At 38.3% G+C, this 17,643-nt stretch overlaps 2 protein-coding genes across 2 annotated transcripts; both read left to right on the top strand.

Moving 5' to 3' along the window:
• The first annotated feature begins 303 nt into the window (after positions 1 to 303).
• Positions 304 to 8,803, top strand: LOC110947988 (mitogen-activated protein kinase 12-like). The gene is made up of 12 exons (XM_022189354.2): positions 304 to 710; positions 1,316 to 1,445; positions 1,544 to 1,602; positions 1,685 to 1,796; positions 1,878 to 1,907; positions 2,915 to 2,962; positions 3,048 to 3,162; positions 3,245 to 3,316; positions 4,870 to 4,949; positions 5,972 to 6,050; positions 6,691 to 6,864; positions 8,590 to 8,803. Exons 1-12 carry the CDS (start codon positions 592 to 594, stop codon positions 8,652 to 8,654), a joined length of 1,083 nt encoding a protein of 360 aa, XP_022045046.1. The 5' UTR covers positions 304 to 591; the 3' UTR covers positions 8,655 to 8,803.
• Positions 8,804 to 9,623: 820 nt separating this feature from the next.
• Positions 9,624 to 16,376, top strand: LOC110947989 (uncharacterized). The gene is made up of 7 exons (XM_022189355.2): positions 9,624 to 9,706; positions 10,273 to 10,323; positions 12,056 to 12,301; positions 12,386 to 12,643; positions 14,704 to 14,952; positions 15,054 to 15,153; positions 16,044 to 16,376. The coding sequence occupies exons 1-6, from the start codon at positions 9,628 to 9,630 to the stop codon at positions 15,137 to 15,139; spliced, it is 969 nt and encodes a 322-aa protein (XP_022045047.1). The 5' UTR covers positions 9,624 to 9,627; the 3' UTR covers positions 15,140 to 15,153; positions 16,044 to 16,376.
• The last annotated feature ends 1,267 nt before the right edge of the window (positions 16,377 to 17,643 follow it).

Raw genomic sequence — 17,643 nt, 5'->3', positions numbered from 1 at the left:
TAGCATAATTTGGTGAAATATAGTAGCAATATAGTATAGCATAGCATCGTACAGTTCAGTATAGTATAGTGTTGTTTCATAAAGTAGTGATGTAGCATAGCAAAGCACAATTATGCATGGTTTAGAACAAGTAATAGTCTGTTGCAGTGTAGTATATCATAGTATGGTATACCACAACTAATAACATAGTATGTAGTTACGTATAGCATATGATAGTTTGAACATACAGAACAGCATAGTTTCAAGTTAACTCTGCAGTGATTTTACAGAAACTTGATCAGACTGTAGCAGCAGTTGTAGCCTCAGAGCTCAGGGTGGGCAGATGTTTGGTGGCTGTTTCCCCACATTGTAGACACACCCATAGACTGCCCTGAGCGACCAACAATATGTGCGTCTGTGTGTGTGTGTGTTGGGGGTGAACCCGGCGACGCTGCGCTGCTGCACAACTGCTGGTTCATGTGGAGACTGTGGTGCGTACTGTGCGTCTTGCGCGTCCAAAATTAAAAAAAAAACAAAAACGAAAACTTTGACTTGTTCTCATGAGCGTAGAGACCCACAGACCGACCTCAGCCTCGACTCGTCGGTAGAGGAATGGCTGTGCGGTCCAGGACGGGATTCTGCCGGCAGGAGGTGAACAGAACCGTGTGGGAGATTCCGGAGCGGTACCGGGATCTGAAGCAGGTCGGAACGGGAGCGTATGGGACTGTGTGGTGAGTACAGGAATGTAGCAGCTCAGATAGCTTATTTTATGGCGAAGGCTGTATATTAACACGTTCAATTCATGTTTTACCAAATAATAAATACAAGACGAAATGTAGAGCCAAAAGATACAATTTTTGCATTTTACGCACGGAGAAGACGAACAAAAAAGTGGATAATTTGACTTTCTATATTCGGATGGAGCTGTCTTTTACTTCTACTTTCACTCCAAGCAGCAGTTCCCGGTTGTATATTTTGGTCAGCAGTCTGCACAGCTGGCTCTGCAGGGCCCCTCTTTGTATTGTGTTGTGTGTATGAGGGTCAGCAAAGACCCCCCCCCCCCCCCCCCCATCTCATTGTTGGGAGAAGTCAAAGAGCTCGAGTTAAGTCCATTGAAAGGACCACTACTTTGTCTCCACTCACACAAATGTGCATTTTTAAAAACCCAGCAGACATTTTGATGCATCAAAGCAGGAAAAGCACAAGAGAAACTTTAAGAAAGCTTCACATCAGTCAGTGGATTTCTTTATAAATGTGTCAAATTTATGTTCTTGGAAAAGCTGTTTTGCTCTATTTTTGATTGTTTTCCAGTTGTAAATGTATGTTTGCATCTCAGTTCGGCATGGGATCGCCGGACGGGAACACAGGTGGCCATCAAGAAGCTTCACCGACCCTTCCAGTCCAAGCTTTTTGGCAAAAGGGCCTACAGAGAGCTACGACTCCTCAAACACATGAAGCACGAAAATGTAAGAAAGCAGGAAAGATTCCAGTCCTGCCTGCTAACACGAGTAAACCCAATCAGATTTTAATTTCTCCTTTATTTCCCCTGATTGGCTCATATCAGGTAATTGGACTGTTGGATGTTTTCACCGCTGAGATCTCCTTGGACCGTTTTCGTGATTTGTGAGTTCCTCTGCTTTCCTAAACACTTATTCTTTAAAGAAGATAGTTTGTTTAGATTTTGCTCCTTCCTTCGCTTCCACAGCTACCTCGTGATGCCGTACATGGGCACCGACCTCGGCAAGCTCATGAAAATGGAGAGATTAACCGAAGACCGAGTGCAGTTCCTCGTCTATCAGATGCTCAAAGGACTCAAGGTGAAGAGAAACACAGCGTTGTTTCTCCAAACTGTTTCACAGAGTTGTGAGTAGAACTGACGCTATCTTCTTTCTCCACAGTATATCCATTCGGCAGGGATCATCCACAGGGTGCGTGAACTTTCACCTCTGAGACTATGAGCTTTGGGGGTGGGGCCTTTTCTCACATTTTTTCACACTAAATCCCATTCATGCTGATTCCCACACATAGAGCTTTGCAATGTGTGTGTGTGGATTTGTGTAGTTTTTTATGTCGAGACAGGATGACATGCCATCTGCTAGATCGTATTATTGATATATCTCTGTATCCAGATGGGTCTGCTAGACTTTAACCACAGAGAATCGATCAATTAATTCTTCAAAATGTGAGCTTGTCGTGTTGTTTGCCTTCCAGTCAAAGTTCAGGGATCCATGCCAAAATCTTGATTGATAGGATTAAAATGAGGGATGTCCCGATCAAGTTTAGTCTATTTTTAGATCCAACCCAAGTCTGCCATACCATTTTCTTAAGTAATATACAGGTCTTGTGGATTAGCTGTAGTACCTGTTTCCGCCAACAGGGGGTGCTCTTACTAAGCATTGTGCAGCTTAGCAAGTAAAGGAACATCGTGACAAAGACTTCTAGGAGGCATACTTATGATAGACCAACTCAGACAGGGTCCCTACATCATAGTAGACCATCTTATGCTGGTTTTGTAGCTATGTCTCACATTCAGCAGTGAAACAGGCATACATTTATGCAAACACAGATAACTTCAATAGTCTTCCAGTCAAAGTGCAGGGATTTAGATTTTCCCAAGTGCCTGAGGAGGCAAGATTGGAATTGATAACATTAAATTAGGGATGTCCCAATCAAGTTTTGTATTTTTTGATTGATTCAGGTATTGTAAATTTGCGGTGGTACCTGGTTGTGCCATCAGGTGGAGCCTCTTACTGAACGTTGTGGGGTTTAGCTAGTAAAGTAGCAGAGTAACAGAGATTTCTGAGATTCCTGACATGAAAACTGTTTTAAAAAAGTTGGGAAAAGCTTAGACAATGACCCTACATCAATGTAAAATATCATAAGCTGATTAAGATTTAAGGATTTAAAATTATATGTATGTGTCCGTTTCCTACAGGACCTCAAACCTGGGAATTTAGCCATTAATCCAGACTGTGAGTTAAAGGTAATCCACCATCACATAATGCTATCTTGATTTGAACAGTCCACACATTAGTAAGCTACAGTACTGCTTCTTCTTCATGTTTCAGATTCTGGACTTCGGCTTGGCGAGGCAAGCTGATGCAGAAATGACGGGTTATGTGGTGACACGCTGGTACAGAGCTCCTGAAGTTATCCTCAACTGGATGCACTACACACAAACGGGTAAAACTCTCAGTCCTCACATGAAGGCAGAAAACATGAGGAAGATCTGTTTTATGAACTGATGTTTGGCTTTGTGTTGCAGTGGACATCTGGTCAGCAGGTTGTATCATGGCAGAGATGCTGCTGGGGAAACCGCTGTTCAAAGGAAACGATCGTATCCTTGACTGGTCTCAGTCCAGCTTGATTGTATCTGATGTAGACTTTCCAAACCTGTGTCATGTAAGTGCATGAAGACTTTATTCAGACATGGGCTAATATGTTTCAGATCCTGGCCAGTTGTCCTTCTGATCTAGTCATTGAAATCTTTTAATCCTCTGAACCCCACAATCAGCTGGCAATTTTAAAAGACATGCCATTTTAAAATAATCACCAAAATTACACCATTTGTCAGAGCCACAAGCAGAAAAAAACGGAAAGAATTGCGGAAATTTTCAATTTTGCTATGGTCACTGAAGTACTCATCTATGAATTGTCATTAAGTTGGGAAAAATAATTAATTCTAAGTTTAAAATTGTGATATTTCATCAATATCATGGAGAAAAAATTGTTAAAAATGAAGTGTTTGCTCTGACTAGATTTGGCAACCAAAAAAAACTCTAAAAAATCTGCTCTGCAGTGTACGTACAAGACAAGCATGGAAACAAATTTGAATTTAAATGGTAAACTATCTCTAGCATGTAGAGTCTTCAGATCTGTTCCAGTATTAATAACACCTGTGGGCACTTGGAGAAAACCTTTAGATGCTGATTCCAGATTTTTCCATAAATTGTTGTAAATTAAAGAAATAAATGTAAGCGTATTTTCTTCTTTACTGATATAAATTGTGGCATAACTTTGCAGTGCTGAAAAAAATACATGTTTGAGTTCTTTATACTTCTAGTCGTGGTTGTGCTGTTTCCATAGAGCAGGAGTTGGCAAGTAGATGTGGCTTTGGGCCAAAAAGTTTGTAAACAATTGAACAGCGGGCCAACCTGTGGGGGGGTGTGCTCCGATTCCGCGGGGGGGGGGGGGATACCGCGAGCAGCGGAGCTTCTACAGCTGATCGCTGCTGCTTGGGACACACGTCTCAATTCTGATCACAGATGTATTAAGAAACACTCCCGAGACATACACGTTTGTCACACACTGTTGCTCGGTGAAATCTGGCTGGTACAACCGTGTAGCGCGATCGCGGAAATGCCTGGCAGCAGCCGACCACAAGGGTTTCGTGTTGGGACTGGCTTGGCTCCGTGCCAAATCAAATTTTCAAAATCATCTGGCGGGCCAGATATTATTCCTGACGGGCCAGTTTTGGCCCACGGGCCGCCAGTTGCCGACCACTGCTATAGAGGAACAGGATTTTTTTTATTATTTTATAGTGAAAAATGAGCCCACAGTGAGTGAAATGTGACAGGAGCACACAAAAAACACCCAGAAACTGAGTGAAGTTCAGAAAATGTGTTTGCTTTCTTGTTTCAGCACCCTCTTCCTGTTGATTCCACTGTTGTAGCATGCTAACTTGAACCCAGTGATCTTTTTCTGTTCAAAATTCATTCCAGACAATGATTTAATTACATCCTAACTGGTTGACTTGTGGGCTAGAACATGTTTAGAGCAAATAACATCCAGTATTCATTTCAAAATCCTCAACGGTGGTCACTGAGAAAGGTCATGTTTGATTGGTAAACGTCCACACAGCAGATGATTCTTAACCAGAGCTACTGTCAGACCTGGACCAGCTGAGAGAGATCATGAAGATTACAGGAACCCCAACTGCTGACTTTGTTGTGAAACTGCAGAGTCAAGACGTAAGTCATAACCTGGAGTTACAGTCACATTCTGAATCTGACCTTTGAGTATGAAACACTGACTGCCCGTAAAGTTGAATGAAGCTTGTAAAATACCGTGGTTTACTACCTCAAATCTCAAAGAGAGCAGCAGCTGTGGTCAGTTTGGACTCATAGCTGCCACAATAAAGTCCAGTAGATACTGTCTTCAAGGTTTTTATCAGATGTAGAAACATCTCAAGCAAGTCCTGCATCACAAAATCCAGCTTTTTAAAGAAGTTTATTCCATTTGTGATCAAGTTTTTGATGCTTAAGTCACATTTTGAGTGGAATAAGACCCCTTAAGCTTCAGTTTACCGCCGGCGGTACACTTACTAATTTGCATAGGAATTTCAAGAATGTCCGACGGCTGCAAACGCGATTATACAAACACTATACACCGATGGAAAGCTTAGATTCTCATGAATCCGCCGGTATAAACCACTTTCAGATGCGATTACCACAGCGGGTAATATAAACACATTTGTCCGTCAAAAACGAATATTCATCCATCCGTTCTCTATACACGGCTTCAAAGCACACAGCGCGACTCACATTTCCGGGTTTATTATTACACACAAAAAAAGATTCCACAAAAAACGGCCATAATCCAACCTTTTACATCCAGATGACACAAGCCAGTAAACTATTTTATCCAAAACATGTCCTGAAGTCGGTATAAAATCCCCGAATCGGTCATTTTCAAGGAAATGCACTTCGCGATGCCCGTCCAATATTCCCTGTATTTTTCGTAATTTTTTTTATTTAAAAATAGAATATTAGCGATTTTTTGTACTGAAAATGGCTGGAATTGACTGAAGCTTAAAGGGTTAAAGATATCGTCACTCTTTTACCGCCTTTCTCAGAGTTCACAGTAGGGTTTCAGGGTTTCGTAATGCCTAGACTTTTTGCCGTGACGTCTTCAAGCACAGAGATAAGAGGAAGTCCGTGCTACTGTGTTCCAAAATCCACCAACCTCTCTCCTCACATTCTGTTCCCAACAGGCCAAAAACTATATCAGAAGTCTAACAAAAGTGCCAAAAAAAGATCTGCACTCCATTTTCTCCAAAGCCAGTTCAAATGGTAAGTAAAGATATCTGGTTATCCACCTGTGAGTTTAGCTATATACATGTTATATATTTATTTTATATGATATATATTTATTGATTTGATATATGATATTACTACTACCACTACTACTACTATTAATAATAATACCAATAATATAATACAAATAATAAGAAGAATGAATTGAATTTATTTGGTTTCAATTTATTTTATAAATATTTTTATTTTATTTACATTTTCTTTACTTATTTATATAATTTTAATATATTAAATGTAAGTGAAATTTATTTGGTTTGAATGTATTTCACACATTTTATTTTATTTTTATTTTATTTATTTATTTAACAACAATTTTAAATGTGTTGAAAATAAGTTAAATTTATTTGGTTTGAAATTTATTTTATTGATATTTTATTCATATAATTGTATACATTTATAAATTATTAATCATAAATTGAATTTATCTGGTTTAAATTTATTTTTATTTTATTTTTATTTTATTAATTTATTTGTATATTTTTTTTAAATATATTTTTGTTTCTTTTATTTATATTTAATTTATTAATTTATTTGTATAAATTTTAAATATTAAACATGAATTTATTTAGTTCCACTCTCACCTTGCTGACTGTGATGTGTCTTTGCGTCTCTGCAGCGGTGTGCGTCTTGGAGAAGATGCTGCTTCTGGATCCTGAGCGGAGGGTCAGCGCCTCGGAGGCCCTCGACCTGCCGTTCTTCAGCGAGTTCAGAGACACCGAGGAGGAGACGGAGGCGCTGCCGTACGACCAGACCATGGACAACACAGACCTGCCTCTGGACCAGTGGAAACGTAAGAGAGGAGGGGGATAAGTCAGATTTAAAGCTGCATTATTTAATCTCTCAATTTTAACAGTCGGTAAAATTTCAACATGTACCACTGGGGTTAACTGATCAGGACTTTTAACGACTGATACAGATATTGAGAAAGTAGCTACTGGTGGTCAATATATATTGAAGAGATCGTGTTTTTGTGCTAGTTTCTTTTTGCATCTTGTAAAACGCAAGTTAATAATGATCACAAACGAGTCAGAACACTTTAATGAACACACTAGTATTGCCTGCATCTGTTTGCTTAAGTGGATCTGCAGCTTATCTGCACTGCACTCATCTTAACCATTTGAACCTCAAGTAGTTTCTGTGTGTTTTTTGCTTCTGTTATATTTTCACTCACTTTTGTTTCTGCAATATCAGAAACAACAGGTGAATAAGGGTCTTTACTGTATATCGTAATACATCTGAGAAGACAAAAGCCAGAATGTCAAGGACAACCGCTTGGCTAAGCAATTTTTGTACAAGTTGATTAAATGACTAAAGAGAAATATTTTGCTTTTATGATATGAGTACATTATCAAAAATATACAATGTGTATAAAACATTTAACGAAACTGCAGAGCTGGACTTATCCTCTAAAGGATCCAGTCCAGAGATAGCCTTTTACCGTATCTCCATTTTCATAAGGCCACGATGATTGAATATTATCAGCATCTGTGTTAGTTACAAAAACAAAAACAATTAAGGTCATCAAATCTTTAAAGACACTAGTTTTATTGCACATCTATGCAGTAAAACTCATCTGCACTGCACTCATCTTAACCATTTGAAGCTCAAGTAGTTTCTGGATGTTTTTTGCTTCTGTTATATTTTCGCTCACTGTTGTTTCTGCAATATCAAGTCTTAAACTACTATGGAAACAGTACAACCATGAAGAAGTACAGAAAACTCAAATATGTCTTCTGGACATTATGATAAATAAACAGTGTAATTTCTTTGTTTCATTTATTTTTCTTTTAACCTACAAACCTCCAGTTAACACGTACATCATGCTTCCAAGTGAGCACATCCTGTAGATATTTTACTACTTATATTTTTCATTTGTCACCATACTTATTTGCGATCAGCTGTCTGTAAACACTGCCTGCAGTTCAGCCAAAAAGTCTATTGTTGTCACTGATTGTTGTCAGACTTCAAGATTGCACAAACAAGTGAATGCATTTTTGCTTTTTACATAATCTGGTTGGATCAAATTGTTTATTTTTGGGCGTTTGTTAAATCGAGACAAGTTGATGTAAGGGATATCGATGAAATATCACAATTTTAGGCTTAAATTTGGGGAAATCTTCTGCAAATGCTACAGAGGAGTCGTTCAAGAACTGTCAGAAAGTGAAAATAATTGAGGATTCTCTCTGTTTCTACCCTTTCTAACTCTGATAAATGTTGTAATTTTGGAGTTTTTTGTAAATATAACAACTTATTCAAAGTCTGGTGGGTTTCGGGGCTATACAGTCTATAGGTTAAATATCTTATTGTTGCAGTACCTGCCATTTGCCAATGGATGTCACTAAAGATCTAATTTTACTTGATAGCTCTTTTAAATCGAATGATACACAAAAGCTGCCATGTACTGTATGGACACCATGATCAGAAAAATAAAAGCCCCATGAAGGTGTTCAGCTTGGATCTACATTTGATGCACAGTAGTTGATGCATATTCCTGTTGTGTTTTGTTTTTGAACAGGTCACACTTTCACAGAGATCCTGACATTCAGGCCGCCCAGGGATTCGAAAGAGACGTCACTTTAAGAGCACGACATGTTCACACTTATTCTTAAACACAAAGCTGTACATAGTCACACCTGCACCCTGAAATATGCTTTTCCTTTTGAATTTGTGTAGGATTAATGGATATTATTAGTTTAAACTTTCAATAAATGTTTTTTTTTTTCAGAAGAGTTTGTGTGCATGTCAGATTATTTAGTCCATCATTAAAACACCACATGATGTCATTCATGGAACTTCTTCTTTGAAAACTGTTTGTTTTATCTGTTTGCATTTTGATTATTTGTTCTGATAGTGGATTTATTTTTGGAAGTAAGGGCGAGGTTGCTCAGAGGGACGATGTGAATAATGACAAAGGCACTGTATCAACCACAAACAAGTTCTTTTCATGTAAAAGTCCTTAAACACAGTCAATAACAAGAATATTTCTCTCCTCTTTGTAAACTTTACTCTGTACCTGACGTATTGATCCAGATTTTTAATGATACCAGGTGATATTTTGTTACATGCATGCAAGGTTTCCAATTTTGTTTGAGATACAATCCCTTTTACAGTGATCAGACTTGTGACATTTCCTTTTTTGGGACAGTCTCCAATTGAATTACAACATCCTACAATCTATAAAACACTCCCTCGAGCTGGCTCTGAGCCTGAAGCCCAAAGACGAAAGCACTACTGATCTCCTCTCTCACAAGTGAGCTTCTGGAGAATTGACCTGCAGCAATTCGATTCGCAAGTAAGTACATTTAAATCAGCTTATTTTGCAGCTGGAGAAAATCTGCAAGGAGTCACCATGAGTGAAACTTCTTTATCACTGCTGTGGGTCGCAGTGTGCCAGCAGTTAAAAACAATGGATCTTTCATTGGTGACTAAGAAGGTAAATTTCTTTTCAGCTCTTTGTGATAAGAGCTGGTCGCCTGCTAATGTTGACTGACTGACTGCGCTGCCTCAGTTGAGTATTTCCTGGTGGCCGATCACTTCACTTTCTTCCAGGACAATGGATAATATCTACACATCTACACCAAACGGAGTACACACAACTCTCAGCAGAGTCTTGTTGCTGCTGTTTCTGACAGGTAACACGATGATGTCCATTTTGATGAAAACACCAGCAAAGGGAATCAAAATGTAGTCGTGATAATATGTGGTCCTTTGGTGTAGTCTGCTGAGGGCTGCCATGCTCTTTTCATTGACTGTTAAAGACAGTTTTTGCTTGGAGAACCCTTCACTGTATTTAAATTACATCTACAGGACAAATTTGCAGTACTATACTGGAGTTTTTCCATATTTATCTTGTCCTCTGTTGTACTTTACCATTAACTTCATGTAAAGCTGTTAGCTACCACTTTCAATGTGTCATACAAACCTTCTTCTACCTTTCTACAACTTCATTTAGCAGACGCTTTTATCCAAAGCGACATACATCTGAGAGTAGATACAACACAAGCAAGGATCTAGTCAGGAGAAAACAACCTGGATAAGAGCAATAGAACAAAGAAACAAACATATCTAGCATGATGAAGACAGACAAACAACAAAAAAGAAAAGCTAGAAAGCAGACCTTGCTTTGGACCTATTTTTGTAGTCGCTTTTTTATGCTTAATGCTAGATATTTATGAAGCACGTTTTCACTGCTTGTTAGGTCTTCAGCCAGCACTGTCTTCTCAGGGAGCGCAGACTCAACCACCAAGCAGTAAGTAATTTTCCTTTTAATTATGAAATAATCTTATCCTAAAAGTGCTGTCTGCATCATCTTAAAAATCTAAAAAGTTAAATTGTCTGTAATATTTTGGGGAGATTACTGTGAAGTGTTGAAATGTGAACATTAATGTTTCTAAGTTATGACGCACTTAAAGTATACAAGAGAAGAGAGGACACAATTGTGCAACGTCACTTAAATGTCAAATGATTCAAACATGCATCACTTTTCAATAATTGCATTACTTCTAAGTTCACATGTCGGAAATTAATACTGTACTGTAATGCAGTCAACAGCATATATTTTTGAAAAATTATTCTGAAAATACAGCATTCAAAGTAGAAACTCAGTGCAACAAAACTGATACTGAAAACAAGTCAGAATCTGTGATCAGTGAGATGATATTGAAGACATGTGTGACTTAACTGCATTACCATGACAATAAAATGGGCTGTGAACACCAGAAAGTTGTCAGTTTTGGACCTACGAGCTGTGCTCATCTGTATGACTTCATGGCTCCACATGGGAAAGAGTGCCAAAGGAATTTAAAAATCTGATTATGGGACTTCCAAAAGATTAGAAAAGAATAGGGGAGGATCGACAAACAACTAAAAATCACTGAAAACAGTTGCAGCGGTAAGCAGAAGGTGCAGAAGGAGCCATAGTACCACTAATCAGAGATGCGATGGTCATCATAATAAAATGACACAACAGAAAATGTGCTACCTGTGCAATCTAGCTCTGAAAAAGAGTGTTTCAGACTTGCTGCAGAGGTTATCAATGAAAATTGAAGTTTCCGTGACAGCTCAGACAGTGTGAAGAACAGTACATGGACCTGATCCATAAAAAAACACCTTTAATTGTGTCTGAAAACTGCAAGATGAAATTTTGCTAAAGAACATGAAATCAGGTCTGGTAAATATTGGCAGAACATTCTTTGGTCAGATCAGCCAAAGTAAATTAGTTGGACTCAAATGTGCTTCGACATATTTGCTGTGAACCTCGTCAGGACTATCCCAGTGAATGCACAGTCCTCACAGTGAAGCACGAAGGTGGGAGTGTTCTAATATGTGGCTTCATGAGAGGAAAAGGTGTTGGGGAGATGATTATACATGACATCATGAATGGATATACCAAACACTAGCTAAAAAGATGAGTCCCAGTCTGCAAAAACTTGGCAGACGAGTATTTTTGGAAAAACAATCTATAGCACACTTCAAAAATCGCACAAAGGTTTCTGAAGAAGAAAAAAAGTGAAAACTGTGTCCTGGTCAAGTATGTCACCCAACTTGAATCTAACAGAACACCTTTGGGGTGTGTTTTTAAGAGAAATATAGAGCAACACAACCCCTCCAGCAAAGAGCAGTTAGAAAAAAAGGTCAAACATCTCTCCAGTAATGTATTGTCCTCTATGTTGAGGGGGATTGATTCTGTCATTAAAAATAGAGGTGGACACATGAAGTACTGAAGCAGTAGAAAATTTAAATCACAGTAACAACTTTCTGCACTGAGTTACTATTTTGTGGTTCTGAATTTTTAAAATCTAAACTATTAGCGTTTTTTAAATTTATTAGTTTTAATAAGGTTTAATTTGACGTAAGATTAAATACCCTATTGTTCAATATAGAAGTGACGCAACTACTGAAAGATGATAGTTATCAATCACTGGACATTGCAGTGATATTACACAATGGTGTACTAACTTATGTTGTGTCATTTTCAAAAGGCTTGACGGTAGAAATCGTCGGTCCGAATCATGTCACTGTGGGTGTGCCAAGCAGCATTGTATGTTTGTCCAGCTGCTCTCAATGTACCTATTCCATGTCTCTGGACGGACAGACGGCCCAAGGTCATGGCAACGAGCTAGCCTTCACTGTTAAAAGCTGGGTGGAGGCTTTAACAGTGAAGTGTACAGTCACAGATGATGCGACTACTGAGACAGCAGAAAAAGAAAAGAAAATCCGGGTGCTAGGTATGAAGTTTTTTAAATTTAGACGCCGCCAATTGAGTGATACTGTAGAATATGTATGACTCATATTTGTCTTTCCCACCTTAGCTGGACCTGCCAACATCTCCATCACAGGCCCTGATTTGATGAATCCCACAGTGAGCCACACCTACAGCTGCCACGCCTACTGTCGGCCATCTTGTAATTACACCTGGAGGGCAGATAAAGGCCCGTGGATTCGTGGTCAAGGCAACGTTATTTCCGTCATGCCTCAGGAGATGGACAACTCCAAATCTCTCACCTGCAAAGCCACCAACAGCGTTTCTGGGCTGTATATCACAGCTACTCGAAACCTTGCTGTGACGAGTAAGTCAAGAGTTGTGCTAAATTTACTAGTAAGAGGAAAGATGCCAAACTGAAAGAGAACACTTTTCCATAAAGCTTATTTTACTGATGATAAATAAGACCAGATTCCTAGGCGTAACTGTGGATGTTAGCTTTCAGTGTAAAGCACTAAAGAAAAAGATACTTGACATTTTTGAGAAATGTACTTGACTTTCTTGCCCAGATACCTAGGTAAAGCCCTACATGTTGACACTAGTTTCCAATATAAAGTATTAAAGTAATACTTTGACATTTTGGTGATATAAACATGACTCTCTTGCCAAGAATTACAAAAGAACCTATAAATCCAAAGCCACAGTCTGGAGAAGGCAAATTCTTTATCTGCTTATTGAAATGTGACAAACACTCTGCTAAAACAGTCTCTGGATCCAAGACTGGACCAGGAAACTGTCCAACAGCCTTATTTCAATCTTTCAATATGCCACAGTACAGTGTCTATTATTGTTTGAATAGATCTCTAAAGAAAATTATTCAGTCATTATTATACCACTATACGGCATTTTGCTAGCACATTTCACTTGTAGCTAATCTTTAAACTAAGGTTTCAGTTTGAAGAAACCTTCAAATTTGGATTTTGCACTACACAACATCAGCATCAATTAATTGCTACCCTCATGTTGTGAATGATGCTGTCTCAGACATTTATTGTTAATTTATTGTTAATATAACTATTTTATTACTATTGTTATGTTTATTGCTAAATGAGGTTGCTGTAGCAATGACAATTTCTCCTGGCATGAGGAGCAATAAAAGATTATCTTATCTTTTTTTATTGTCATCCTTTTAATTTTCTTCATCCATCTATATGATAGCATTCATCTCTGCTTACTGGGCACTAGCAATTTCTATGCCTCTCTGACAGACCGTCAATGTGTCCTTCGTAAGCAAGTCTCGCTACGCAGCAGCCATCTTGGTAATAAACTCAGGCAGTTATTTACGGCTAGCATGAAGCGAACAAAAAAAATGCATGTACACAATAAGACACAATAACACAATAATAATCTCTTGAAAAATGGTTAAATATTTTGATGACTTTGCCTCTCAAAATGAAAAAGAGTTGAAAGTTGAAAGAGTTGAAAGTTGAAAAAGAGTTTTCCCCCACAATTTAGACCATGTACATCGCCTGACAACATGGCTTTCACATCAGTGCAACAACATCACAATTGACTGGATGTTTCCTGGTTCGGTTGTTACAAAGGTGTCGTGGGACGCGTCATACAACCGCCACGTTTGACGTTTTTCCACATTTCTTTTCGGGACTCTTTAAATGGCGAGCCGTTCTCTAATAACGTCTCTGGAGATGGTTAGCTTAACTTAGCAAAACAGCTGGCTTGACTCTCTAAAGTAGGGCCCAACTAATGATTATTTTCAGTGTTGATTGGCAGATATTTCATAATTAATCTATTGTTTGGTCTAAAAAATGTCGGAAAAAAGAGAAAAATGTCGATCATTGTTTCTTGATTAATCCAAGATGACACGTTCAAATGAGCTGTTTTGTTTACAACCCAAAGATATTCAGTTTATTGTCATAAAGGAGTTAATAAGATAGAAGAAAATACATTTAAGAATCTGAGAATTTGGATTATTTACTAATTTATTGACTATCAAATTAGTTAATGAATAATTTAATAGTTGACAGCCAGTTGATTAATTGACTAATCTTTTAATCTTTACTCCAAAATAAGAGCTAGTTAGAACCTCTAAAGCTAACCAGGTAACGTGCAGTATCCCATACAAAAATGTTAATACAAATAGAAACCTATTGCGTAAATATTTTACAACGAAAGTTGGACAATAAAGTGACAGAAGACATCAACTGTTCCTCGCATTTCAAAGCTTTATGCTAAGCTAAGCTAGCCAGCTGAAGCTCATATTTAGTACAGAAACACCAGAGTAACCTCTAATTTTTCATCTAAAGGTTCTGAATTTATCAGATGTAAAGTTTAAAAATTACCTTTTTTTTCTTACCAGCTCCGTTCACTGACTGTAGTATCGACATGTCCTCACTATCTGTCTTTCAGCCGGTCCATCACATGTCCAGATCAAAGGCCCTGACGTTATAGAAATTGCGGAACAGTATAAATTCGAGTGTGCTGCTGAATGTCACCCCTCGTGTCGCTACGTGTCGTCCGTGGACGGTCAGACCGTGAGGGGAAACGTGATTGAGATGTCCGTGGATGAGCCGCATAAATCGGTCACTCTCAAGTGCGAGGTTCAAAACACTGCTTCAAAGAAGACAGCAACAGCCTTAAAAACTGTACAAATCAAAGGTGGATACGCTGCAAAAATGGCTTGTTGGATATAACTGGACATCACATAAGAATGTTTAGAGATTTGTGACCTGCATTTTTATGTTTTTTTTCATCTTCAGGGTTTGATAATAAGTCCACACGTCCTGGAGAAACCTTGGTTTTGCTGCTGTTTGCCTTCATCCTTTCTGCTGCCTTTGCACTGTGATCCAAAGGGGAAAGGTGAATTTTTGTATTCATAATTTGTCCCATTAGTGTGTCTTAGCATGTTTCTTCACTAACTCTACTTCTTATTGTTTTCAGCTACAGTTTCAATGCCTTTAAAAAATGTTTTATCACTTAGTGCCATTTTACTGTCATAACAGAAACAGATTTGTTGCTCTTATATCTGTGTAGATTCTCAGTCAGACAACAACTGGACTTGTCTTTTAAGGTTCTTGAAAATGTTTCCTTGCTCATCCAAGAGCCCTTCTCAGTTCTAACCGACTGGTTCAGTGGATTCAGAAATTTAGTGTCATCCCCAAAACTATCATCGCTACCATAGACCAGCAGTTTATAATCCCACTTATCAGATACTTATAATGCAGTCCTGAGAGTTTTGATTGTTGATTTTAGACTGGCAAGAGTTGTCGCTAAAGACAAGATGTGGTCAAGGATCCCACTTATCAGGTAATTATATTGCAGTCATGAGACCCCTCTTTGGAGTTTTGATTGCTACCATGGACCAACAAGAGTTTTTTCTAAAGACAAGATGAAGTCAGTGGTCCCACTTACCAGGTACTTATAATGCAGTCCTGAGATCTCTACCAAGAGTTTTGATTGCTGCCATAGACTGAAAACAGCAGTTTCTAAATAGAGGATGGGATTTAGAGTCCCACTTATCAGGTACTTATAATGCAGTCCTGACATACTTCTGTAGAGTTCTGTCCATTGTCCATGTGTTTTGGAGGTAACAATATTTATCTGTGAGTCCCAATCAGTCAGTCAGACCTGAAGAACCCTCTTGGATGAGAGGTGAAATGTTTTCAAGACCCAAAAAAGACAAATCCAGTTGACTTCTACTGAAAAATTATTGTTCTTAATATCATAAAAATGATTTTCCTTTCTCTCAGTTTGTCTCTTTCAGATTTTTTCATCTTCTGCAAATAAATCATGAAGCAACGTTTCTGAACTCCAAAGAATTGATGACTCACCTAACCCTAACCCATACCAGCAATCTCAATCTGTGTATTAGTCTTATGTGCACATGTTGACAATGGGCCGAGCCCTGTTTGCACTTTTGACATGGCAAAGGATTCATACATCAACAAGTGTGGGAAGGAGTGTGCACTTTTGATGTTGTCATTATATTTTCTTTTGTTTAACATATTTGTAAGATTCTTCTACATTGAAGCAGTCTAAATATGTACACAGAAATATCATTAATAAAATGCTCTGATGACTTACACCACAAGACTCGGACAATATGTAAAAAGAAATAAAAACTCACTATGTCAACAAATTCAACAATGTGTGTCAGCAGTGGCGGCTGGTGAAAAATATTCTAGGTGGGGCTGTGCCATATCAGGTCAGTTTCAGTAACCATCCCGATACAACTGAACAGAAACGGCAGGATATCAGTGCTCTGTGAAGTAATAATTATTAAATGCCAATATTAACAACTTGAGGCATTTTTGCACAAAACATGAACATACTGCATAACCACAATTTTGGCAGTAAATTTTATATACAGCTGAGCACATGAAAGTGCATTAGTGTTGAATTGATGACTCAAGTATTATGTTAAGTGTTAAGTATATTAAGAAATTAATACTAGAACAGAAAAATACTGTACAGTAATTTATGATCATGCTAAATGTTACTAACTGATCAGAACTGCAACAATTAAGTGATTTTTTTCAATTAGCAGACAAAGAAAAATACAATCTGCAACAATTTGATGATTTCAACATTTTAGTGAACAAGCAGATTACATAAGCAAACACATACTATTTAGACAAAATATCCAAAAATTACATCGCTGGATGATGTGTTGTGCTAAAGTCAACTTTATACAAAGAAAAATCTGGTCAAGGGAATAAACGTGTGTGTATACAGACAGACAGTACTCTTCTGTTGAAGATTACTTTGCATGAATATGAAACAGGCCTGGACAAAAATGATGGTACCCTTAACTTAATATTTTGTTGCACAACCTTTTAAACCAGTCACCGCAGTCTGGTGATTTCTGTAACTCTCAGTGAGACCTCTGCACCTGTCGACTCCTGGTGAGCAAACTGCTCCAGCTGCATGTTTCAGCTCCTTCCACAGATGTTCAGTAGAATTCAGATCAGGGCTCATTGGAGGCCACTTCAGAACAGTTCAGTGTGTAACTGTGTGTTACACTTCATCTCTTCATCTAGCTGTGTCGCGATGTTAGCCTTGCCTAGCATCGTTAGCTTAACGGTGTTCTCCATATGTGCCCTCCTACTCTCGTGTTTCTTTATTTTCTCGGATAAATGTTTCATATCTCTTACTCCTGGTCTCACGGGGATTCGTGAAACTGTCACGTAAGTTTTAGTTTCGGTTTCGTGTGCACCAACACGATTTCGTCATGTTTTTCGTGCCGCTCACCACGAAATGTTTTTCGCTGTGGTAATCACATCTGAAAGTGGTTTATACCGGCGGATTCATGACGATCTAAGCTGTCCATCGGCGTATACTGCTTGTGTG

This window comes from Acanthochromis polyacanthus, chromosome 1 (genome assembly GCF_021347895.1).
Source record: "Acanthochromis polyacanthus isolate Apoly-LR-REF ecotype Palm Island chromosome 1, KAUST_Apoly_ChrSc, whole genome shotgun sequence".
In the NCBI taxonomy this organism is placed as follows: Eukaryota; Metazoa; Chordata; class Actinopteri; family Pomacentridae; genus Acanthochromis; species Acanthochromis polyacanthus.
Note: the sequence above shows the minus strand (reverse complement) of the source record. Positions and strands in the feature narration are given on the sequence as shown.

Bases quoted from the DNA above. Each gene is read 5' to 3' on its own strand.
- LOC110947989 (XM_022189355.2), top strand. From the start codon at position 9,628: ATGGATAATATCTACACATCTACACCAAACGGAGTACACACAACTCTC. The intron at 9,707-10,272 runs GTAACACGATGA...ACTGCTTGTTAG, and splicing joins GTTGCTGCTGTTTCTGACAG to GTCTTCAGCCAGCACTGTCT. The intron at 14,953-15,053 runs GTGGATACGCTG...TTTCATCTTCAG, and splicing joins AAAAACTGTACAAATCAAAG to GGTTTGATAATAAGTCCACA.
- LOC110947988 (XM_022189354.2), top strand. From the start codon at position 592: ATGGCTGTGCGGTCCAGGACGGGATTCTGCCGGCAGGAGGTGAACAGA. The intron at 1,603-1,684 runs GTGAGTTCCTCT...TCGCTTCCACAG, and splicing joins TTGGACCGTTTTCGTGATTT to CTACCTCGTGATGCCGTACA. The intron at 3,163-3,244 runs GTAAAACTCTCA...TTTGTGTTGCAG, and splicing joins GATGCACTACACACAAACGG to TGGACATCTGGTCAGCAGGT.